The 26,417-nt window shown below is 34.5% G+C and overlaps 2 protein-coding genes across 2 annotated transcripts; one reads left to right on the forward strand and one right to left on the reverse strand.

Annotated features, from left to right (window-relative positions):
• Positions 1-4,201: 4,201 nt before the first annotated feature.
• Positions 4,202-6,644, reverse strand: LOC108909716 (nucleolar GTP-binding protein 2). Its single transcript, XM_018714123.1, has 3 exons — positions 6,245-6,644; positions 5,480-6,188; positions 4,202-5,282 (listed from the first exon to the last, which is right to left on the reverse strand). The coding sequence occupies exons 1-3, from the start codon at positions 6,452-6,454 to the stop codon at positions 4,261-4,263; spliced, it is 1,941 nt and encodes a 646-aa protein (XP_018569639.1). The 5' UTR covers positions 6,455-6,644; the 3' UTR covers positions 4,202-4,260.
• Positions 6,645-6,786: 142 nt separating this feature from the next.
• Positions 6,787-24,838, forward strand: LOC108909726 (importin-5). Its single transcript, XM_023454926.1, has 12 exons — positions 6,787-6,878; positions 6,967-7,052; positions 7,449-7,760; positions 9,106-9,549; positions 12,712-12,922; positions 12,978-13,334; positions 15,367-15,642; positions 15,699-15,874; positions 15,936-16,116; positions 19,734-20,179; positions 20,266-20,884; positions 24,241-24,838. Exons 2-12 carry the CDS (start codon positions 6,972-6,974, stop codon positions 24,456-24,458), a joined length of 3,321 nt encoding a protein of 1,106 aa, XP_023310694.1. The 5' UTR covers positions 6,787-6,878; positions 6,967-6,971; the 3' UTR covers positions 24,459-24,838.
• Positions 24,839-26,417: the final 1,579 nt, after the last annotated feature.

Below are 26,417 nucleotides of genomic sequence, written 5' to 3' on the forward strand. Positions count from 1 at the left end.
TGAGTTTTTATTTAAAAAGTCCTATTTTTCGAAGATTTAATAATACACACTTGTATTACGGGTTGCGGCATAACTTTAAGGTGGTTCTAAATTGTTTTGCAAAGTTTAAAGCAGAGGTTCCCAAACTTTTTTGTATTGTAGACCAGCGGTCTTCAAACTTTTACGACTTGCGGAACCCTGCCGACCCCCGTACCTAAAAAAAATTTTCAAACACATTTTTTACTGATTAATATATTTATAAATACTACGATTAACAAAATAAATATTCCACTAATTAAAATTAAAGTAAGACTTTAAAGTTTAAAGTAAATATTTCTTGAGTAATTAAAAAAAGAGTAAATATAATCAAAGACTGGGATGTGCTTGAATATTTTTACATAATATGTTAAAATCCGGTGTTATTATCGTAAGTTGCAATTGGATTTCAGATTCTGCGTTAAGCGTATTGCGATACTTTGTATTTGTCACATACTTGGAAAATGATTTTTCGCACAGGTAGGTATGTAGTTGCAAATGGCATTAATACATTTATTGCCTGGGCAGCAATTTCAGGATATTCCTTATAAATTTCTGGCCAAAAATCAAGGGAGAGGCGATGTAACCAATGCGACGAATGCTGCGCCAGCTTATAAGTTTTAAGCCGACTTACTTGCACTTGCATAAATAGATAAAGATCTTGTAGTAACTTATACTCGTATACTTATAAAAATAAAAAGTTTTAAGAGTATAAATTTTTTAGAATTTTGTAATTATCGATAATAAAATTCTAAATTTTTGACTGAGTCGCGGAACCCTCACCAGGTTGTGCGGAACCCCTGGGTTCCACAGAACACAGGTTGAATACCGCTGTCGTAGACCACGTGCCAATTTTTTTTGTTTTGGGAGGCATTAATTATTATTACAAATTTATCAACTTCAAATGTATGTTTAACAGCTGATGCAGTGCTAGTCACTTTGATAGGTTGAACCATATAGGCTGTTACAAATTCTCTTCTCACTACAGGGTTCTCAGAAACGGTAAGAGATACGAATTAGCTTAAGTGGGAGCAAAGATGCGTAATCTGGGGACCAACGTTATGCCTCTAAAAAATTAAGACTAACATTATTAGTTTTCGAAATATTAGGAAAAAAAAAACAAAATTTTGGAAATCCGTTTTTGTTTCATTTCAGTCTTGTTTGAGGTGATATTTTAAAATGAAAAACACTTTCTCATGGCAACTTTTTTCCCTCTATCGAATGGCAGAATCAATTTTTATATGTAACGTTTCGTCTCCCAGGACCATTGTAAACTTCATTTTATTAAATACGCCCCTGAAAATTTTATTACATTTTTTGCAAGCCTTCATGACTCCCAATACTGTACTGCCTCAGCCCGAACCAGATTAAGACGTTTTGTCTCGAAAAAATCATCTTCAATGTACTCGTTCCAAATTTATCTAATTTTTTTTGATTTCTATATTTCTTGAATTATCGTATGCTCTAAGTATTGTTAGTCTGAGGCAAAAAATGTAATAAAATTTCCAGGGCTGTATTTAAAAAAATGAAGTGGATGATGGTCCTGGAGAGACGAAGTGGATGATGGTCCTGGAGAGACGAAACATTACATATAAAAACTGATTATGTCATTCCATAGAGGGCAAAAAGTGGCCATGAGAAAGTGTTCTTCGTTTTTCAAAATCTCCTCAAACAAGGGTGAAATTAAACAAAAACGAATTTCCAAAATTTCGTTTTTTTTCAAATATTTCGAAAACTAATTACGTTAACCTTGTTTTTTTAGAGGCACAATGTCGGCCTCTTGATTACGCAACTTTGCCCCTATTTAAGCTAGTTTGCATCTCTTGTCGTTTCCGAGATCCCTGTAATGAGAAGCGAATTTGTAACAGCTTGTTACAAATTCACTGTCTGTTTTGTAAGAAGATTGGCAACTTCTCTGGAACTCCTTTCCACGAAGTATTCAGATGGAAAAGCTATCAAAAACTTTCTCGCAATAGTCCATAATACATATTATAAGAAAGTAGATAGATACTACTGCGTCATGGAAATTATTCCATTTATGGAAAGCCAAAGTTTCGGTCACAATCTGATTGAATGGGATCCAGTTCATTTACATTTCATGCACCCCTAATTTTTGTTTTCGTTGACATGGAAGGGAAGACACTTTACACTCCATAGTTTAGAGGATGGAGGGTAACTTTTTACGAAAATGGATCATAAAGTGGATGTAATCCATTAAACAGGGGCGGTAGATTTGTTTTTTGTAATATCCCTGCTTTTATTCTTATTTCAATTTCAAGTTTGAGGCATTTGGACACTAATTTATTCAGAATTATGCAAATGTTGGTTAATTTCACTAAATTGAATCATTTTCGAGTATCTCAGGTTTACATATAGGGTATATTGGTAAATTTTCATAATCAATAATTGCATCTGATTTGAAATAACCATTATTTTGAACAATTTCTATAAACCTGATGCATACCCAGTTTTGACCAGAAAATTCCATATTTCCAGATAGATTTTAAAAATTTTCCAGTTTGTAAAGTATAAGCTCTGTATCAATATATATTTTCTAAATTTTTGTCAATATTTCGTATGTACATTTTTAACAAAAAATTCTAGTGATTGCTATATAAAATTCGATTTTAGAAACTTTAATTCTTCCGATAACTTCTGCTTTCTGAACATTGAAAAAGAGCAATCTAGGCATACAAAATAATTTTAGGGAAAATATTATTTTAACACATTAAACGCCATGGCAGACACCGGTATCTGTTCGTTATTTTAGTCACTGGGCTGGCGCAGACATCGGTGTCTGCTTCAGTATTTGTCCAAATGTGCCGAACAGGCACTTTCAATCTACAATTCCTATGGTGGAGTGTCTGCTCTGGCCCATTCGCAAATATCCGTATATGTGGGCAGGCCTGAGCGCGTCGTGCATTGATTTTATGACGTGTGTCTAATGTGGTCCCCTGATGATTTGCTTTTTTGGGATTCTATGACTCGGCCATAGCAGACACAGTGATGTAATTAGCAAAATAACACAGAGTGATCCTATAAGTCATTTATTTGAAAAAAAATAAACATACATTCAACACAAACGAAATCGATGAAAGTAACTCGAACAACATACTTTCATTTTGAAAATAAAAATGGTAGAATAAATAAAACAAAGTAAATAATATTTACTTATACTAATATTATTAGGTAATATTATGTGCTACATTGAAGCAATCTAAACAGAACCTGGGTTTACCGTCGCAATTTTCACAATATGTGGTTATTTTCCGGATTTTGCTTCTTGGAATGCACTCGTTTCTACCGCGCCACTATAATATATCCTGTCAGAAAATGCAGGTTCGGATATGTCTACTAAATGTGTCTGTTTTGGCCCTGTGATCGATCATGATGTGTCTGCAAAACGTGTCTGCTTTGGCCTAGCAAGGCAACATTTAATCACAGGGCCAGTGCAGACACCGGTGTCTGTTTTATATTTTTGACAATTTTGCAGCAGAGGGACTTCACTTGTAAAAATTATTGATGGATAAAGGCTTGGTTTGAAAGGCACCATAAGGATATAGTAAAGGCCCAGTGATGAAGATATCAAAATTTTCTTCGGCGCTTAACGTGACATTTTTCGAAAAATGTGTAATTTTTTTCCATATTTTGATAGTGTTAAAATTTGTAGGAATTTTAAATGGTTGAATAAAATAACACCATTTATTTCTAAATTAAAAATTGGCCAATACATTTAGTTTGATTCAGACAAGCTTTAAGATATTCAGATAAAAATTATTAAAAATATTCCTTATATTAATCATATAATAAATTTTCCTTTCCTTTTCCTTTTAACATCAAAAACACGTATAAGTGTACAGGGTGAAACAAATATTAAAAATAGGGAAACATTTTATTAAAAAAATTAAAAATTGCTGTTTTTAATTTCTATTCGACTGTTTTATAATATGACAATAAATACCTGGCCATTGATGTAATTTTCTTTATGTATTTCTCTGATGTAGTTAATTATTTTTTTTAAGCAGACATTTGAAAATAAATACGTATTACCTTGAACAAATTTTATATTTATTCTAGTAAAAACTTCTACCTTAATATTTAGGGTATCAATATGTATGAAAAAAGAATAAACTCAATATATTTAAATAATACCTTTTGAATTATGTACCTAAATAAAAAAATATACTCAAAAAGAAATCTTTATTATTATTAAACAACAGAAAGAGACAAGAGAACCAACACAACTTAAACAATTTTTTTCTTCTTATTTCTATTCCTGTTCTTAACATTTGTAACTTCGTAGAAATTGCTTCCAATCTTCTTCCTCTTCTGCGCCCTTTCCACAGCCCTTTTCTGTTTACTCGTCAATTTTTTCCCAGAAATTATTTCTTCATCGCCCTTCGCAGATTTACTCTTCTTCGATTTTGCTTTGCTCAAGTTTTCAACTGTAAAAGCACCACTACTAGACACTGCATACTGAGTTTCTTTTTCATTCTCTGCACTGTCCATGTCAGAATAAAAACTGATGTCTGAATCGGAACCACCATCGTCATCAATGCTGTCTTCTACACTCCCACTTTTATCTATAGTAGAATCGGCGCTGGATTTATCTTCCGAGTACTCTTCAACGGCATTCTCGACGTTCTGAATAGGTTCCAACGACTTTACGTCTTCTCCTTCGAAGGTAAGACCAACACGGATCTTCCTAAAGTCCTGCACGACACTCAAAGTCTCTTCCTTTGTATTATCTTCTTCGGGAGTTTCCAAAGGAGTCTCAAAACCCGGAGGGCAACAGTAGAAAGGAAGCTTTCCTCTCTGCCAGTCGTTTAAAACCATCTTTGCTACACTGGCAATATCCGGTTCGCCTTTCTTTAACAATTTCCCAGAGCGTTGCGCCAATTTCTCTAAAAATTCCGTATGATCCTTCCAATCGTCTACCTTGTAAGTCTTTTTCATGTATTCTGGCTTAACCCTCTCTAAAACCGCCGCTATGTAGTCCTCGGGATTGTTAACCAGCTCCACCCTAACCACGCCTTTAAGAACTTTCTCTGTATCCGTTTCAGCAGAGGGATACACTACCCCCGGACAGTCTATGAGATATATGCGCCTCATGAGGGTGATATATTGCCACACTTTAGTTTCCCCAGCGATCGGAGCCACTTTACACACTTTCTTGCTCCGTAGCGTGTTGATAACAGACGATTTCCCTACATTCGGATATCCGATGAATCCCACAGAGATCTGCTTTTTGTCAATGTGCAATTTTGCTGTAAATTAAGCACGTAAATTAAGATTTGTACAAAATAGAGCGGAGCACTTGTTTAGTAAGAAAACTAGTTAAACTTAAGGAGGAAAATAGTAGATGACGATTCTTCCACAAAACCGTCATCACCCTTGGATATTCATTCCTAAACAGCTTAAGTTTAACTTGTTTAACTGTATTACAAACAAGGACATTACTTACCAAATTGTCGCAGTAAGTTTATTAGCGATCCTTTTCCAAAGGGATGCGTTATGCTGGCGTGAAAAGCAACAGTGGGGTAGTCCTTGCTTAGAATACCGACCCAACGCTGCGTGACCCAAGTGGGCACCAGGTCCACTTTGTTTAAAATAAATATGAGGTGCTTGTGTGGTTTTTCGGTCCTTAAATATTTCTCCAAATACGAAGATCTAGTTCCCATGGGATCTCTTGCATCTAAAACCTGTAACAGCACGTCGGAACTGTCCACTACCTTGTAAAGCTCGTTCCAGATCCTCCTGGATTGACCCGCAGCCATAACCCAATCTCTGGGAAGGTCTCGGATGCCACCGTCATCTTTAATGATGTTGGAATCCTTTTCGTTACTATATTCACCTGCATTTTTTTCAGCTAACTGAGTTAGTTCTTCTAATCCCTTCACTGAGATGTTTGGTCTTTTCCTGCTCTTTTTTGGTCCAAACACGCTTTCGAAACTCTCAGTGTCTAATAAATGTACTCTGGCGTTTTTTGCTTTTTCATTCAGCAAAGTTATAGGTAAGGTAGTGGGTTTCATAACAATTTGGTAAGGGTTTTTTACAGCGGCTCCTAACTCGGTTTGGAACTTTTGTAAAGCATTCTGTGAAATAACTCTACTATTGCCAAACCATTTCTGATTCGGCTCAACTCTAGCAATGGTCCCAGATTTTAACCAGCCCTAAAAATTATTGATGTTAAAAAATACGCCTTAAACATTATTTTACAAATAAATACCTGGAAAGGAGCAGGCGTCAAGATTTTTCCGGTTTTATCCCTTTTCGCTTTGAAATTTCTGTACATTTGCAAGCGCTTGATGGTACCTTTGGTACGCACTTTCGCTACACCTTTCACCCCATCTTTGGGTCTCTCAGGATTCATAGAATGATTGGATTTATTAAACCCTTGTTTTCGGGGGGCACCCGATGTTGATCTAACTTTTGGCATCTTGAAACAAAAATAGGTTATAGCAACCAACAATCAATAAAAAGCAAGTTAAGTGAAATAATATTAATCTAGTGACAACGAACTTCTATTAACTTTTACTTAAGACTTTTTAACTTTTATTTAAGAATTTGAGTTTTTAATAAATTATGAAACGTGGTTTTGTTTTTTCGTACACATTTAAACTTTTGAGTCTTTTGACAGTAATTTGACATTTCTTGTTGTCAAAAAGATAACTCTGTCGGTTATACCGAAATCTACATTGCCACGTAAGTGCCACTACAAATGTATAAAATAACAAATATTTGCATATATAACTATTTTTGTGTTGCATTTTGCTTATCGAAATGTAATGATCAGTTTTTGTTGTAATAAAAGGTGATATAGACAGAGTTTGATATCCCCGATCTTTACTAAGATATATTAGGTAGGTGGCTGCATTGTTTTGTCTGTAACTTGTTACTAACATTTATGTTGGCCATATTGTTTACTTGTCATCGTTCTTTCATGTGTAGGCGCCATGGCCGCCGATCAAGAGCAATTTTACCAAATACTGACATCACTTTTATCCACAGATAATAATATCAGAACTCAAGCAGAGGTAAGTATTTGTCATATTTAATTAATTATCTCCCAGCCAATTAAAAATTTACGCAGTGTTAGAGATTATTTTCTAATATTTTATGCTAACTTTTTTCATGCTCACAACGTGTACCGCTCTAACAGCATGGTCCTATATATTCATAAACCGGGCCGTGATTCATCGCTAAGGCATACCCTAGAATCCTACGACCTACCAAGTGTTTTTGCATCAAAAAATGATAATTTACCAAAGAACACAAGTTCCCCTGAATTGCTAGATAGATTAATTGTTTAGCTATTAATAGATAAAAAGGGCGCCAATGCTAATAAAATCGTTATTTCGCTTAATCATCAATAACTCGCATCTAGTTTTAGTGGCAATATAAATTTTTACAGCTATGTCTTTTTTTCTAAGGATGCTTATTCAAATTTGCCTATTGAAACGAAAGTGAGTCACCTGTTGGGGGCGATCCATAATGCCAACTTGGGCGATGAGGCCAGACAGATGTCCGCAGTTCTGCTGCGGAGAGTCTTCTCCAACGACTTTATGGAGTTCTACCCAAAATTGCCTGCCGAGAGCCAGGTGCAGTTGAAAGACCAGGTTTTGCTGGCCGTACAGCAGGTACAGACCGAACAGCTGAGGCATAAAGTGTGTGAGGTTGTCGCTGAAGTTGCAAGGAATTTGATAGATGATGATGGAAACAACCAGTGGCCTGAATTTCTACAGGTAAGTCCTTAAAATCATTGTCAGTGTATTTTTTTAGTTAGTTTAATACCTATAAGGGAATGAAATAAAATTACTATGAGTTTCTACTAATAATACAATAAAAATGAATAGTTGTATACATAAAAAGTGTAATTAAAAAAAGATGGTTTTATGTTTTTCAATAAAGTAAAAAGTGAAAATTTAAAAATGTTTGTTCCTGGGCCTAGTAAATAAAGATTTCAAATACCTCATATAAAGTTAGAAATGTGAACATACTTAAAATATTTGACCATCAAAAAGAGTCTTATTCGATTTGTGTTAAAACACTATAGAAAAATCCTTTTGCTGATTTTGTAAGCTACAAAAATAGAAGTTTATCAAGAATTGTTGTGGGTTATACTCTGTTTAATTTGGAGCACTAAAATTTTTTGCGCATGCTTGATTGCAATACAATTTGTTTTAAAGCTACAGATCCAAATAAGTGAAGCGTAATCAAATTTGGTCTTGAAAAAAGAATTATAAAGTTATTTTTCATTAAAAAAAGTTATGCATTTTTGTAATGGATCATATACTCGACTTTGTTGGTTATTTAAGCGTTTCCGTTTACAAATTTAAGATATAGGTATTAAAAAATTGCAAAAGATAAACATATAAAAATATTTCTGTGAAACTTTTTAATGTACACTGTTTTCTAAAAATAATGAACTGTGACAAATATGTTTGTTCTGTGTAAAATTCTGGTAGTTGTTTTATTGTTCCATTGAACTAGCCAAATACTTTTTATATTCAAAGAAAGTGTGACTAATGGTACAGTTTCGGTGTTTTAAGAAACAACCTTTCAAGCTCTATATATGGGACAATGGTATGAATCACCATTTGATCTGGATTAAATAAGTAAAGATTATGAGCCTATTTTTAGAATTGCTAACTATGGATGTGAAGTTTTTATTTTCGTAAAAATTAAAAACAATGCACATTTTCCTTTATTATAAATGAGATTTCAATAATTTTTTAAGTATGTATACTTTAATTTTAACCTCTTGGTTGTAAATCTGAAGTCATTTTGTGACAGTCGAATATCGTTTTCTGGAAAATTGTAAAATTAAAGACAATTCAGAAAACAAACAAACGATTTTGACTTCCTGATCCTGAACATGAATCTGAAGTTTTGACGCATTAGAATTAAATCTAACCTGACTTAACCTAACTTACTGGACCTAACCTAAAATAACTACCAGAAAAAACTTCAGTCTGCACTTCATAAAAAAACTATTGAAATATGAAGTCATTGTGCTATATATTCGTAATTTCTAACCCTAAAGGTCCTTTCCTGTTTGTATTTTAAAGAAAATACATTATTTCACAGTTTCTTTTCCACTGCGCAAACGACCCGAATCCGGTCCTCAAAGAGGCCGCCCTCCAGATGTTCACCAGCGTGCCGGGAGTGTTCGGCAACCAGCAGAACAACTACCTGGACCTCATCAAACAGATGTTGCTGCAGAGCCTCGCTCCCACCGAAGCCTACGAGGTGCGATTCCAGGCCGTACGGGCCGTAGGCGCCTTTATCTTGATTAACGACAAGGAGACGCAGATATTGAAACACTACGCCGACCTGCTGGCGCCCATGCTGCACGTTATAGCGGAGAGCGTGCAGCAGCAGAACGACGATACTCTCTTGAAAGTTCTCATCGATTTGGCGGAGAACACACCGAAATATCTTAGGCCTCAATTGCTTCCGATCTACGATATGTGCATGAAGATCTTCAGCGACGCTGGCGCTTTGGACAGCTGGAGGCAGTTGGCTCTTGAAGTAAGTCGATTATTTTTTATGTTAATTATGTATTTGATGTTTTGAGGTTGTCTTACTTGTTGATTCCCTATTGAAATAGCTGGGGAAAAGTTGGCCAAGAAATGATTGAAAATTATAAATCGCAGCTTAGGTGAATGCGTCGTAATTTCCATTTGTTTAATGTTTAACCACAATTGAGTTTGATTTGTCATATTTCGCATCTTCGGCATCGTTTTCTGTCTCATTTTTTTGTGGTCACTAGAACCGTATCATCCATATTTTGCGATATACAGGACCTTGAGTCTGATGAAACGTTGGAAGTGGAAAGGTTTTTTTGTTGTCGGGAGCTGACAGCTGTTTCTACATTGTTCATTTTGGTTGTTTGCGATTTGGAGGTTAAGATCATAAGGTGTAGTGATGCGAGCTCGAGGACGTTCTTGTTACTTCTCTACAAACGTTTGTGAATTTTAAAAAATATTTTTCCGAAAAGTACTGAGAACAAAATTCTGGAGAGCGTTGCGCACAAATTTTTCATAATACACACGTGCATTGGTGCTTGGCGATACCCGCTGTTTTTATTGTTATACATTTTCTTTGTTTTCTGTAACGTCTACATTACACTCATCTACTCGGCAGAAAAGGTATGCTTTTTCTCACAATTGATAAATTGACAAAATTATAATTTTAATAAAACTAATCATATTTCTTGATATTGAAAAGTTTTTAGAGCATTTCAGTGAATAATAGAAACTTTGCATAATACATTTCCAATAATATTGCAACGATATATCGGCTGTCCTGAAATTTGGTCACAGATTCTTAAGACAAATTTAGGGAACCAGTATTTTTTATTTTTGCCAAGTACCCCCCTTTTTCGGAGTTACAACCCCTTCAAATCGTCCCCTAAGAATTGTCTTTTTATATCTCAGAATCCTGTTGTACGAGAATCACTAAATTTGGTACACAGAGGTTTTATGATATGTGGAATCTGATAGTGATACGCTTTTTGGCGGGGATCTGCCTTAAGACACTTTTTTGTGGGACCCCTTGTCTTTGGAGTCAAAAAAATTTGGTCGCATATTTGAATTTCTTAAAAATTATTATCCGCTAGAAAGCCATTGAATTTAGGAATTTTTTTATCTCGATATTTATTTCGTAAAACGCAATGTTTTTGAGAAAAATGTAACAATTTATCGAATGCATATCATGATTTGTATGAAATACTACTTATTAATCGTAGGTGGCTGGCGATGCATTTCGATCACATTTTGCCATTTTTCTTGAAAACATTGTGAAATTCAAATATGCGACCAAATTTTTTTGCCCCCATGAAAAAGGTGTCTTACGGGGGTTTCCCGCTAAAAAGCATAGCACTTGTATCAAAATTAGTGATTCTTGTACAACAGGGTTCTGAGATATAAGAAAAGACTTATTAGGGGTGGATTTAGGGGTCTCCGAGAGAGGGGACCACTAGGCAAAAATAAAAAAATAACGGGTTCCGTATAGTGATCGCAAAACTGGCCTGTTTTTTCACAATTCGCAGAGAACTAATGAAAATAGATACAAATATGTTTTTGGTCTCAAATTACTCGTAAAATTTTTTCAAAAATCACCCCTATTTAGGGGTTGAAAAGACTCTTAAAATAAAGAATTTAATATTACCAATAAATATAAAAACTATTATCATCTGAATTTTTCTATCGAATAATTCTGAATACAAAGAAAGATTTGTTCTCATGACTGAAAAATGTGAATGTTGAATTAAAAAATCCACCCCTAAGCACACTCAGGGGTGGAATCATCCCCAAAAATAGAGATTATCAGAAATAATTGTAAAAATTCCAAAAAAAAAAATATATTAAGATAATTCACATGCTAATAGTTTTTATATCAATTAGTAATATTGAAATTTATCAGTTTTGGTATTATTTCAACCCCTAAGTAGGGGTAATTTTTGAAATTTCAGTTTTTTACAAGTAATTTGTGACAAAAAATATATTTTTATGTATTTTTTTAAATTCTCTGCGAATTGTGAAAAAACGGGGAAAGTCACAGGTTTTTTGCGGTCACTCTTTCTCTTAAGAATCTATGATCAAATTTTGTGGCGTTAATTTCGGGTCACCCGGTATAGAATTTATGAACAACTAGACATTTTAGGAACAAAACAACGAAAATCCAATTTTTTAAATTTCTTTATATTGTAATATACCTTAAAATAGTTTCTCGTTTGCTCTCAGGAATATTCTTCGAAAAGAAATTCTCCAGAATTTTGCATCAGTAATAAGGGGATGAAATTGAATTTCAATTCTATTTTGCCTTTAATGATTTTTTCCAAAAATTTGCCTTATGCCGGAATGAGTGTTATTTGGTTAATAATTATTTATTTTCGAACAATCCGAGTTAGTTTTCGGAATAACAACAACTTGCCCTATTTTACATTTGTTATGAATTTCTGTATGTCGCAGACAAAACTTAAAAATTTTAATTACTTAAAAAGGAATTTCGAAATCAAACTTTTTAATTATACTCCCAGTGTACATTGTTGAGGCCAGTTGCTGGGTTTTTTAACATAACCTTTTCGTTAAAAGTTTTTCAAATTTTTTGCAAATACATTGGCGTTTTTTAAATTTTCTTTAGGCTTGTTTTGGTTTTGTCAGCGGACAGTTTTAAAACAGTTCAGAATAGTTACCCAACTGTTTTATAAGTATGTCTTGGCTTAAATGTTCTTATGAATGAAATGGTCAACTAAGTTGAACAGTCCTAGAACCGTTCTCTGTCGGAACCAAAACACACCTTTTATATATCTGTCATTAACTATGATGTGGACTTGTATTTGGACAGCCTATTGACTTGCTGATGAAGATTTCATCCTTTCTTCACACGTCGCCAACCATTTGTGCCTTTTTAAATTGTTTTATCATTTGTTGAATGATCTGTTTTTGTTTTCTCGAAATTTAATTGCAAACGCGAAGGAAATAAAATAACTTTCAAATGCTCTGCACTTTCTGTTGGTATAGGAATAAGGATCCTGCTTCAAGGATTTTGTTTAATTTCGGTGTTAATTTTCTCAGTACTTGTCTCAGTAAAATTATATCCAAATCCAAACTATATTTAATTGACATACGTTTTGTTCCAATGTCTGTCAACGTCCTGACGTTTAGCATTTTACAATAAAAATTGTAGGTTATGGTCACATTGGCTGAAATGGCGCCGGCGATGGTCAGGAAAAATGCCAGCAAGTACATGGAACAGCTCATCCCGCTGATATTACAATTCATGGCCGACCTGGAGGAGGAAGACGGTTGGGCGGAATCCGACGAGCTTCTAGACGAAGATAACGACTGTAACAACGTCGTAGCCGAAGCTGCTTTGGATCGCTTAGCCTGCGGATTAGGTATTGACCTGGTACCGTATTAATCAAGGAGTGTTCTAACGATCGACCGTTTCAGGCGGGAAAATCATTCTGCCGCTCGTAACGCAGAGCATCCCCAGGATGTTGGCCAGCCCCGATTGGAAACAACGACATGCCGCCCTGATGGCGCTCAGCGCCATCGGGGAGGGTTGTCACAAGCAGATGGAAGGTATGCTCGCTCAGATCATGGACGGGGTGCCGGGCGTCATGGATGGCGTCCTCAGATACCTCCAGGATCCGCACCCTAGAGTTAGGTATGCCGCTTGCAACGCCGTGGGGCAGATGTCTACTGATTTCGCCCCGGTGTTCGAGAAGAAGTTTCACGACAGGGTGGTGCCGGGACTGCTGATGTTGTTGGACGATAACGGTAATCCGAGGGTCCAAGCTCACGCCGGTAAGTGTAAATATATTTTTTGACGGTCGTGGTAGTAGTTTTGACATATTTCCCAATTCCCGATAAAATTATTACTAGGGAAGCCGAATACATGTCAATTTTAATACTAGGGAACCCATTTACAATAACCGGTATTTACCTTTTACCTATTAATTACTCATTATCCGTTAAGGTTCTAATTACCGATTAACTATTATGAACTCGCTGAATAATGACTCATTACATATTGACTTACCTGTTATTTACTCGTACTCGTTAAGAACTAACATGCTAGTTACTTGTTATTTATTACGAACCCACTAATTGCTCGTACCTTTTAAGGACTCATGCACAGTGATTCATTACCTGCAGAGAATTACTCATTATCGATTAGGAACTTACCAGCTAACTACTCATTACTTGTTAACAATTCATTACCTATTAATTACTTGATACCCATCAAAAACTCATCGCTTACATGCGAATTACTCAATATCCATAAAGAACTTGCTTATCCTATAATTACTTGTTACCCGTTAACTCACTTACTTGGTAATTACTCCCTATCCATTAAGAAATCGCTAATTACTCGTTATCTGTTAGGAACTTGCTTACCTGCTATGTACCTGTTGATTTTTAAGAACTTGCTTACCAGCTAATAACTCATTACTCATTAACAACTCGCTTACCCATTAATTACTGGTTACCCACCAAAAACTCATCGCTTACATGCTAATTACTCAATATCCATAAAGATCTCGCTTATCCCATAATTATTTGTTACCCGTTAACTCATTTACTTGGTATTTACTCGTTATCTGTTAAGAACTCATTCTCTAATTAATCGTTACCTGTTAAGAACTCGCCTACTCTTTAAATACCCATTGATTTTAAAGAACTTGCTTATCTGCTAATAACTCGTTACTCGTTAACAACTCGCTTACCCATTAATTACTTGTTGCCCACCAAAAACTCATCGCTTACATGCTAATTACTCAATATTCATAAAGATCTTGCTTATCCCATAATCATTTGTTACCCGTTAACTCATTTACTTGGTTTTTACTTGGTATTTACTCGTTATCTGTTAAGAACTCATTCTCTAATTAATCACCTATTAAGAACTCACTCTGAATACCCATTGATTTTAAAGAACTCGCTTATCCGCTAATAACTCATTACTTGTTAACAACTTGCTTACCCATTAATTACTTGTTATCCACCAAAAACTCATCGTTTACATGCTAATTACTCAGTATCCATAAAGATCTCGCTTATCCGATAATTATTTGTTACCCGTTGACTCATTTACTTGGTAATTACTCGTTATCTGTTAAGAACTCATTTTCTAATTAATCGTTACCTATTAAGAACTTGCTTACTCTTTAAATACCCATTGATTTTAAAAACTCGCGTACCTACTAATTACTCATTACTCGTTAACAATTCGCTTAGCTATTAATTACTTGTTACCCATAAAAAACTCTTTGCTTAGATGTTAATTACTCACTATCCATAAAGAACTGGCTTATCTGATAATTATTTGTTACCTGTTAAATCATTTACTTGGAAATTACTCATTATCTGTTAACAAGCACTCACTAATTACTCGTTACTTTTTAAGAACTCACCCACTAAATACTCTGTTACCTTTTAAGAACTGGGTTATACGCTAATTACTCATTACCCATAAAGAATTTGCTTATCCATTAATTACTTGTTGCCCGTTAAGAACCCGTATACTCATTAATTATTATTATTAATGGAAACAAAACTATATTAACGTCCTTTGTTGCAATTTTGTATTTAAGTACAGTATAACCTTCCCCTGATAGCGGAAACCCATAGAGAGTCCTGAAATGTCCTGTATACGGGGTGTTAATGAACTTATGCTAAATATTTAGTGGGGTTGAAAATGAAGAAAAACTGTTATTGCTGTCACGAACTTTTATTGATAGTTTAAGCTTATAGAAAAAAACAAGTTGGGAAAATCAGTCTTGTTAGTTTTGCTTTTTTCGGTTCATTTAAATAAAATGTTAAAAAAAAATTCTAGGAGCCGCCTTGGTAAATTTCGCCGAGGATTGCCCGAAGCACATCCTCAGCGGTTACCTGGATGCCCTCATGGGCAAACTGGAGGGCATCCTCACGGCTAAATTCAAAGAACTGGTAGAGAAAGGCACCAAACTGGTCCTGGAGCAGGTCGTGACGACAATCGCGAGTGTCGCCGACACGGCCGAGACTGAATTCATTGCCTACTACGACCGACTGATGCCCTGTTTGAAGTACATCATACAGAACGCAAACAAGGAAGAACTGAAGTTATTAAGAGGTATTTTTCTGTATGAAGGTTCTTAGGTGTCTGAATTTATTTGCGGAATATTTCAGGTAAGGCGATCGAGTGCGTTACTTTGATCGGAATGGCCGTGGGGTCGAAGAAGTTCAGCGCCGACGCCACCGAGGTTATGGATATGCTCCTGAAGACGCACGGTGATGGGGCGGAGTTACCGGACGACGATCCGCAGACGAGTTATTTAATTTCGGCTTGGTCTAGGATTTGCAAGGTGAACACGTTTAGCGTTGTTCGTTACGGTTGCGGTGATGAACTTATTAATTTGCCCTTAGGTTCTTGGTAAGAGCTTTGAACAATACTTACCTTTGGTTATGGGACCAGTAATGAGAACGGCTTCCATGAAGCCGGACGTGGCGCTTCTGGATAACGATGACATGCAGGGGGTGGAAGGCGACGACGATTGGCAGTTCGTGTCTTTGGGCGAACAGAAGAATTTCGGAATACGCACTGCTGGTGAGTAAAAAAAAAAAATATGTATTTGTGTGTTGTTTTTCTATTTTTGGTTATTTTATGTACTCTATCGTTAAATTGCGACGACAATTGCCACCACCATGTTTTACTACGCTGGAAATGCATTCAGGGTCAAATCTTTTATTCGTAGGAGTTATTTTTTCACTAAATAATACTTTTCTCTGTTCCTTAACAGTCCAGTGTACATAGCGAGTAGCAAACATCATTCTAGCCTATTAGACCAGGAAAATTAGCGAAAAAAAAAAGAAAAATTCGAAAAAATTCCCATCTGCGATATTATTGTAAAATTGTCTATAGGAACATAATACAAGACATCTCTCATCTCGTGAGTCAAAAAATTTTATTAGCTAACTTTTCAATTTAAACAAATAAGTGAGGAAAATAGTTTTTTCACTTTGCAGGGAAAACCATCAATTTTAGCGAAAAGTGACTCTCACACAGCTTGTAGGGAGTAAAATTATCTACAAAATGAGACTTGTTAAATTAAAATCTGTTAATAAATAAAAAAGTTATTGCAAAAAAATAAGAAAAGAGCTCATTTTTTAATTTGTTTATAACTATCGCATTTATTGTTAAAATTTTATAAAACTTAAGACAGGTTGAGGGTTTTGTCATACTTTAAAAGTGTGCCAAAAGTGGGCGCTGTAGCTGCAATAGTTTTCGCACAATTCAATTTGTTTATAACGGAGGCTCCAAAAGTTAAAAAATCACCGTTTTTTTGACATTAACATTCTCAAATTGTGCCGTGCGTTTTTCACTTATAAACAATTTGAATAAAATTGTTGCTATTTATGCTACCTCACCGAAAATAGATACAAAAAAATACAAATTTAAAAACAAAAGCACCTTCTACGGCGAACAGGAGCCAAGATAAGAATTTTTTTTTTTTAAATTGCAACCCAATTGTTTGTAAACATTAAGACTTGAATTTTTCGCAAAATAAAGTTTACAACGTACACTACGAGTTCCCGTGAATTGCATTGAAATATGTGGAAAATTAACGACTCACCAGCCCTTTAAAGAGAAGGTACTTGCTAAGTAAAATGTCCGGTGTGGTGGTGGGGGAAGCTCGTCCAAGCGAGTCGCACGCGCGAGAAAAGTGAAATTCAAAGTTCAAATTGATGCGCGCTGTAAATTTTGCAATATCTCGGCTTCTATTCATCGTAGAAACTTTAAACGTTTTTTTAAACTGGGGTAGCTCGACGAAAAAATAACAATGGGCATATTACGAATTCGTAGAATAGTCCTGAACCCCAGAAAAAATGCATTTTTTTTTTAATTTACAAAAATGTCAAAAAAATTGTGAAACGAAATATTAATTAAAATTTCAATTTCGGAATTATTTTACTATTATTAAATAAATAAATGAAGCTTTCGTTCATTTAAAAAGTTATTTTTTTACATATTAAACCAAAGTAAGCTTATATTTTGTTAGCTATTTAAACGTAAAATTAAAAAATTCACAAATTATTTTCAATTATTATTTCTCATAAAAATAGAAAAAAATTTAAATTTTAAATTGTCGTATTATATTGCTTTATATCTATTAATGAAAATTGTTGTGATTAATATTTTTTGAATTAATTTTGATTATGTTGCAAAGATTCATATGATAATGGAGAAGAAAATGATATGGAATCAAATTCACCGCCTTTCAAGAAGTTAAAATTGTAATTTTATCGACCGCATTATTTTTATTAATATTTTTTAATTTTGAGAATTTTGCAATAAATTCAAATGCTTTTTATTCTTGTTTAAACCTTTTAACAATAAATAATAATTTGAAAATAATTTGTGAATTTTTACTTAAATCGTAATTAAGTAACTAACAAAATATTGAAAAAATAAGTTTACTTTGGCTTAATATGTAAAAAAAATAAATTTTTAAATGAACGATAGCTTCATTTATTTATTTAATAATAGTAAAATAATTCCGAAATTGAAAGTTTAATTAATATTTCGTTTTAACAATAATTTTTGACATTTTTGTAAAAAAAAATTCAGGAAAAGATTCAGAAAGATTCAGTAAAAAATTCAGATGCATTTTTTCTGGGGTCAGGGCTATTCTACGAATTCGTAAATATGCCCATTGGTATTTTTTCATCGAGCTACCCCAGTTTAAAAAAAAAGAAGTTTCTACAATGAATAAAAGCCCAGATATTGCAAAATTTTACAGCATGCATCACTTTGAACTTTGAATTTCACTTTTCTCGCGCGCGCGACTGGCTTTGAGGAGCTTTCCCCAACACCACGCCGGACAGTTTACTTAGCAAGTACCTTCTCTTTAAAGGGCTCGTGAGTCGTTAATTTTCAACACTTTTCAATGCAATTCACGGGAAATCGTAGTTTAGGTCGTAAACTATATTTTGCAAAAATTTCAAGTCTTAATGTTTATAAACAATTGCGCTATGATTTAAAAAAAAAAAATTATCTTGGCTCCTGTTGGTCGTAGAGGGTGCTTTTTTTTTTAAATTTGTATTTTTTTGTCAGCTATGCATTGTATCTATTTTCGGTGAGATAGCTAGCATAAATAGCAACAATTTTATTCAAATTGTTTATAAGCGAAAAACGCACGCTTTTTTAATGCACAATTTGAGAATGTTAATGTCAAAAAAACGGTGATATTTTTTAATAGGTAACTTAATTACGACTTTAAGATTACAATGACGCTTTCAGAATCATGTTTGGTTGAAAATTAACGCCTGTACAGAGGCTTAAAGTTCATAACTTTTGGAGCCTCCGTTATAAACAAATTGAATTGTGCGAAAACTATTGCACCTACAGCGCCCACTATTGGCACACTTTTAAAGTATGACAAAACCCTCAACTTGTCATAGGTTTTATAAAATTTTAACAATAAATGCGATAGTTATAAACAAATTAAAAAATGGGCACTTTTCTTGTTTTTTTTTGCAATAACTTTTTTGTTTATTAACCGATTTTAATTTAACAAGTCGCATTTTGTAGATAATTTTATTCCCTACAACCTGTCATGTGAGTCATTTTTCGCTAAAATTGATGGTTTTCCCTGCAGTGAAAAAACTGTTTTCCTCACTAGAAATAGAAAAGTTAGCTAATCAAAGTTTTTGACTCACGAGAGATGTCTTGTATTATGTTCCTTTAGACAATTTTACAATAATAGGAATTTTTTCAAATAAACATTTTATTTGCTTAGCCCATATATATATTTTTTTGATAGAAACAATTTCTTAGTTCTTTTTTGGTCAGGAAGTCTAGTCTCGTCCAAATATGAAGCTAAATTATTGTAGACACGCCTGATACACTTAACAAAGTCAATTAGTCGACATTTGGAGTACGCTGACAACCTGTTTAATTCTCTGATCCAACAGTTTAGACGTTTTATTTTTCCAACGGCTTTGTTTTAAGTTAACGAATCTCCCATGATGGTGGAAAATCCGATTTATCTTTACAACCACTTGTTTTACGATGCCAAATTAGTCCTTTATCAACGTTTGCAGTTGCCCAATCGGACAGGCTTTGACCTTAAGGTCTGTCGTGTAGTGGAGCACGCCCTGCATCTTAAGTTATTAACAAACACCTCATTTTAATCTCGTCGCTCATCTGATACGATTTCCCAGGCTTGGAAGACAAAGCGGCGGCCTGCAGCATGCTGGTCTGCTACGCCAGAGAACTGAAAGAAGGCTTCGCCAATTACGCCGAGGAGACGGTCAAACTGATGGTGCCTATGCTCAAGTTCTATTTCCACGACGGCGTGAGGAACGCGGCCGCCGAGTCGCTCCCTTCGCTGCTGGAGTGCGCCACGTGCAAGGGTCCCGCGTTTGTCGGGGACATGTGGCGCTTCATCTGCCCCGAACTGCTCAAGGCCATCGACACGGAACCCGAAAGCGACGTGCTGATGGTGATGCTGGACTCTCTGGCCAGATGCGTACAGAAACTGGGACCATCCTACATCGACCAGGAGTCCATGACTGAGATACTTAGGATTATCGATAAATTGATGAAGGAGCACTTCGAGAGGGCCAACGACAGGCATAAGAAGCACCTGGACGAGGATTACGATGAGGTTAGTTGCCAAACGTGTGTGTGTCTGTAATTTATTTGTTTTTTTTTATTTATTTATTTTTGTAAATTGAGAATTCGCATTTGCAGGAGGTGCAGGAGCAGCTCGAAGACGAGGAATCCGACGACATATACGTCCTCAGCAAGATCGCCGACGTGGTGCACGCCATGTTCATGGTCTACCGAGACAACTTCCTGCCCTTCTTTGACCAGATCTGCAGCCACTTCGTCAGCCTGTTAACGCCGAACCGGGGCTGGGCGGACCGCCAGTGGGGCATATGCATCTTCGACGACGTCATCGAATTCACCGGTCCAGCCTGTGCCAAATACCAGGGATATTTCTTGCAGCCGCTCGCCGTCTACGTCAAGGACAAGAGCTGCGAGGTGCGTCAGGCCACCGCGTACGGCTGGGGGGTCCTGGCCCAGTTTGGTGGAGACCAGTTCGCCGCCGAACTGGCCAAAATCCTACCTGCCCTGGTGGAGGTGATCACCGATCCTGAATCGAAGGATCCCAGGAATATCAACGCGACTGAAAATGCCATCTCGGCCATTACGAAGATCATGAAGTATAACAATTCCCAGATCAACCTGAACGAGATTATTCCCTTGTGGTTCTCTTGGTTGCCCGTTATAGAGGACGCCGACGAGGCCCCACACGTGTACGGATATTTATGTGATCTTATAGAGCAGAATAATCAACATGTTTTAGGTAAGTCGGCTGTTGTATTGTCTGAAAATATTTATTTGCAACGTTTCCTAAGTAGTTTTTTCGAGTATTATACCGCAGCATAAATAAAAAAATTGATAAAAGTCCCGAAAGTCACTTGTCTTTACTTTGAAGATGGGAGAGTGCAGCGTGTGCCATCTTGATACTTTTGAGGGTTTTCAAACACTTCTGGGGGAGATAAATAAAAAGTAGTTCAAATGTACCGGCTTAGAAACTTGTGAAATAAATTGAACGATGTAAATCGCTTCGTGATATGTTGATCCACTTGAGGCATATTTTATTTTTTGTTGTTTTTTATAGTGTCAAATCACTTATTTTTCTTAATCTTTTTTATTTATTGGTGAATCCAGTGGTGTGATAATTTTCTACAACTTACTTATATATTTTTACTTTATTTTGAAGGTATTGAATTAATTCAAAAACATGTTTCTAATTTATTCGAATTAGCTACAAACCATTTAACTAATTTTATATTAGTAGGTCACTCCTTGCCAGTAATAGTAGGAAAGTCAAATTGTCGAAAATAGTTGGTTTTCAGTGTTCAAAGACACGTAAAAAACTGTTGGGGCTTCATGCAGTGTGTGCCCTCTTGAATCTTGATACTTTTGAAGGTTTTCCGATACTTCTGAAGGAAATAAATAAAAAGTAGTTCAAATGTACCGGCTTAGATACTTGTGAAATAAATTGAACGGCACAAATTGCTTTACGGTATGTGGACCCACTTGGGCCATTTTTTATTTTTGGCTGTTTTTTATAGTGTCAAGTAACTTATTTTATTTTTCATAAAAAATGTTTTCTTTGTCGAGTTCAGTGATGTGTGATAATTTTCTACAACTTATTTATACAATTTTACTTTATTTTAAAGGTATTGAATTAATTCAGGAACATGTTTCTAATTTATTCGAATTACATTCAAACGATTTAACTAATTTTATATTAGTAGGTCACTCTTTGCCAGTAATAGTAGGAAAGTCAAATCTTCAAAAGTAACTGGTTTTTTGCCAAAATTTAGTTCAGTGAACAGACATGTAAAAATTAGGAAAAATTTTGTGGAATTGAATGAACTACTTTATCCCAGCTGTATGTTAAGGCTTCATTTTCAAAATGGCGTCCAAAGTTCTCAAAAAAATGTTTTCATTAAAAACAAATATAAACATTTTGGAAAAAAATGTTTTAGACAAAAGTTGTAGAACGTTTTATAATAAAAATTTTGAGCCCAGTCTGATGCTAATTGAAAAAAATATGTATTAGTTATTGAAAAAAACCGGCAAAAAATCACATTTTTTAAAAACATATTTTTAAAGCGAAAAAAAAAATTTGTACGAAACTTTCAGAATAAGTAGTCCTTGGCAAGTAGAATAAGCGTGTTTTTGTAAAATTGCAAAATATTATAGTTTTTGCAAAAATTGAGTTTTTTGAAAAAAAGACATTTTTTTCAAGTTTCAATAAATCATACAGTAATGCACTTACGCGACCCATCTTTGGCTTACAATTTTCTCTTACGGTTGTACTTTCCTGTGCAAATTGTGCACATATTGCAAAATAATTAGAAATATGCAGCAAATCTACCGAAACTTTGAGTTCTTTTTGCGGGTTGAAAAATGTAGGTCTTTTTCTTATCGTTTAAATTTAATCGGAATAGCATTGTTGCCATTTGAAAGCGGAAATTTTTTCACTAATTAAAAAAAAATGTCCTACGACTAACAAATACAACAGTCACATGACAGTCTTTCTCCCACCATGCGCATCAATGTGTCGAGCAATGCAACAATTTTACGGGGCCCAACAAAATTATATTTCCTGTAAATAAAGGGGGTCATTGCGGACTATTTTTTATATTGAAGTAAAAGTATTCAACTACAGCATGTGTAAATTTCAGACATTAATATTAAAAAATGAGGCCATGGCGATTTTTTGAAAAAAAGATATATTTTTTTAAGTTCGTAAAAAAATGTCGACCTTCATATGGCATTAATGCTATTCTGATTAAATTTCAACAAAAAGGAGGAGATCTACATTTTTCGACTTGAAAAAAAAGTTAAAGTTTCGGTAGATTTTTCGCATATTTCCAATAATTTTGCAATACGTGCACAATTTGCACAGGAAAATACAATTCTTAGAGAAAATTTTAAGCCTAAAATGGGTCACGTAAATGCATTACTGTATGATTTATTGGAACTTGAAAAAAATATATTTTTTCGAAAAAATCCATTTATGCAAAAACTATCAAATATTTTGCAATTTTATAAAAATGTACTCATTCTGCTTGCCAAGAACTACATATTCTGAGAGTTTCATAAAAAAATCTTTTTACATTGAGAAACTCAATTTTTATAAAAACTATAAAATATTTTGTAATTTTACAAAAAAGCATTTATTCTAGTTGCCAAGGACTACATATTCTGAAAGTTTCATAAAAAATTATTTTTTTGTTTTAGATATATAGAAATTTAAAAAATTGCAATTTTTGGCTGTTTTTCTGAAATAACTAATACATTTGTTTATCAGTTGACATCAGGCTGGTCTCAAAATTTTTGTTTTAAAAAGTTCTACGTTTGTCTAAAATATTTTTTTCTAAAATGTTTAGTTTTTTTTTTTAATGAAAGAATCTGTTTTTTGCGAACTGTGGACGCTATTTTGAAAACGAAACCCTAATATTCAGCTGGGGTAAAGTAGTTCATTCAATTATAAGGAATTTTTCCTAATTTTTACATGTCATTGTTTACTGAACTAAATTGTGCCAAAAAAACCAGCCATTTTTGCCTATTTGACTGGCAGAGAGTGACCTACTAATCTAAAATTAGTTAAATCGTTTGTAGCTAATTCGAATAAATTAGAAACATCTTTTTGAATTAATTAGTATATAAATAAGTTGTAGAAAAATATCACACATCACTGGATTCAACAAAAAAAAAACAATTTACGAAAAATAAGTTACTTGACACTATAAAAAACAGCCAAAATTAAAAAATGCCCTAAGTGGGTCAACATACCGTAAACCGATTTACACCGTGCAATTTATTTCACAAGTATCTAAGCTGGTACATTTGAACTACTTTCTATTTATCTTCTCCAGAAGTATCAGAAAACCTTCAAAAGTATCAAGATGGCACACACTACATGAAGCCCTAGCTGGGGTAAACTAGTTCATTCAATTATATGGAATTTTTCCTTTTGCGGGTAAGCAGTGGGTAGTAATGGACGTTTGAGGTATATCTCGACGGCAATAAAAATCAAACAATATTTACAATGGTCTCACCTTTACGATGCTGGTTTGATTCGCGCTGTCAGATATAATAGACGTGTTCATGTCCGTAACTGGCCGGTTTTGTCCCCAGGTGCAAATAATTCAAATATTCCAAGGATAATAAACATAATAGCGGAGGCGTTCTTCAGAGAGTCCATCGAACCGGCCAACCCGGAGGGCTTCAGGATGCTGAACATCGTCAGGCAGGTGCAGTCGGACGAGACGTTTTTCCAGAACCTGGTCCAGGCGATGCCCTCCGAGCTACAGCAGGCACTCCACGTCGCTTTGCACACCCCGCCCTCCACTTAGCTAAAGGCGTCCGTCTAATTATCGTTTTAAACTTATTTTTTAAATAATTCAGAGTTAAATTAAAAGTTATAGCTATATCATTATTTTTTATATATGTATGACGTTATAACTGGATTTTTATGTTTGTGAAGTTGATTTGACTTTTACTTATTTCTTTTCGTAAGGTCATCTACCTACCCTCGTTTAGGTAACTATTTATCTTTAATCGATGATTGTTGTATATAGATTTTCGCAACTCTGAACTGTATGTGATACTTTTTTTCATTAAATTCACAATAAAAATATTTTTGTCTACAAGTTTTGATTATCGTTAAGTGTTTTCGAGGTTATTACTCACAATGACAATGTTATTACATCTCAATAAAAACATTTTCGCTATGGAACTGTTTTTACCATTCCCGACACCCCGAATGGTTTAGGGCGAAATCGTCCATCCGGGGCGATAAAGTCTAGCTGCGCTTTTACGTAATCCAATTTTGAGCTGAAATTAAGAGGGCTCTATAGCAAATAGGCAACCAGCAATACATTTTTATGGATTTTATTACACAGTTTGTCTAAATATGAATTGGTGTAAAGAAATTTGTAATTTACAATGCAGCTTATTCAAAAGAGGCAAATTACAAATTTCTTTACAACAAAAACTAATTTTATAAAAAAACTGCGTTAAAACGGAGGAAATAGACCGATCGAAATAGCTTATTTAGAGGAAAAACAAAAAATTGTTACGTGGGGGCTTATAATAAACGAAAAAAATAAATAAATGCGTGAGCAGAGGCGGCAGAGGGTTGATTTGAGGGGTTGAAAAGTTATGAAAAATTGTATTATTGGAATTTCCGGCAAAAATTGACGTCAAACGAAAAAGTATCCAATACAAAAGTTGTAGATCGTGCAAAATCTACAACTTACATTTTAAGACCAGAAAAAAATTAAACAATTGCAAAATTTCGGGTTTTTCTACCCTGGAATTTTAACACTTTCTAAGCGGCAAATTGTTAGGTATAAAAAAACAACTTTTTTAGCCACCCCGTATCTCTTACCATTTCCTAGAAACGAAAAATCAGAAAAAATCGTTTTTAGCATTTTTCTCGGAAGTTTTGGGGTTATCTTAAAAAGTGACCTTTACAAAAGTTGTAGATTTTTGTATGACCAACAACTTTTGCATTGGGTACTTTTTTTATTGATGTCAACTTTCGCCAGAAATCCCAAAGATACAATTTTTCATAACTCTTCAATTCAAAAGTGTAGTACAATCAAGAATTTAGCAGTTTTCGTTTTAATAACATGCAACTAACACTACACTACTAATTTTAATTTATAATTTAAATAAAAGTATATAAGAATCGTTTCAGATATAGTGTGAAAGTATAAATATTTGTTTTTGAAAAGGCATCAGTCATTAGTTATTTATCAATTATTTAAAATAAGTATTTAATGTTAATTAAAAACTTGTATATAGGCAACCAATAATACAAGCAGAACTTGTATTGGTTGCCTATATCAATTTTCAATATCATCTAGTACCTATGTCTAGTACTTAGCTTGAAAATTTTCAAAAAATTAAAATGCCTTTCTAGAGGCGATTCTGGAGTGGCTACACACGCTGTGGTGGTCAGTTTTTGTGAAAGTGCTTCCGTTATAGAAAAATCGAAAATATCGAAAACTGGCGGAATTAAAGAGGAGCTGAATGTGGATTTGGCTTTGTTAGTGCCATTATAGTCTACTGGATTATTTTAATATTTTTCGGAGACCAAAAACTTTTGGAAAAATTCCATGGATTATACGATTATACGACCATGAAAATTGTCAAAACATTAAAGTGTTCATCTAAAGACGGTTTTGTCTCAACTTTGCAAATAATTGTATGAAGCAGAATGAAAAGTCTTCTTTAATGTGACACATTTGCTGTATTGAGGAAGAATGAACTTTTTTTCCCATTTCTTTTTTATTGTGAACTATTAA

The sequence above is a fragment of the Anoplophora glabripennis genome, unplaced genomic scaffold, assembly GCF_000390285.2.
Source record: "Anoplophora glabripennis isolate ALB-LARVAE unplaced genomic scaffold, Agla_2.0 scaffold395, whole genome shotgun sequence".
In the NCBI taxonomy this organism is placed as follows: Eukaryota; Metazoa; Arthropoda; class Insecta; order Coleoptera; family Cerambycidae; genus Anoplophora; species Anoplophora glabripennis.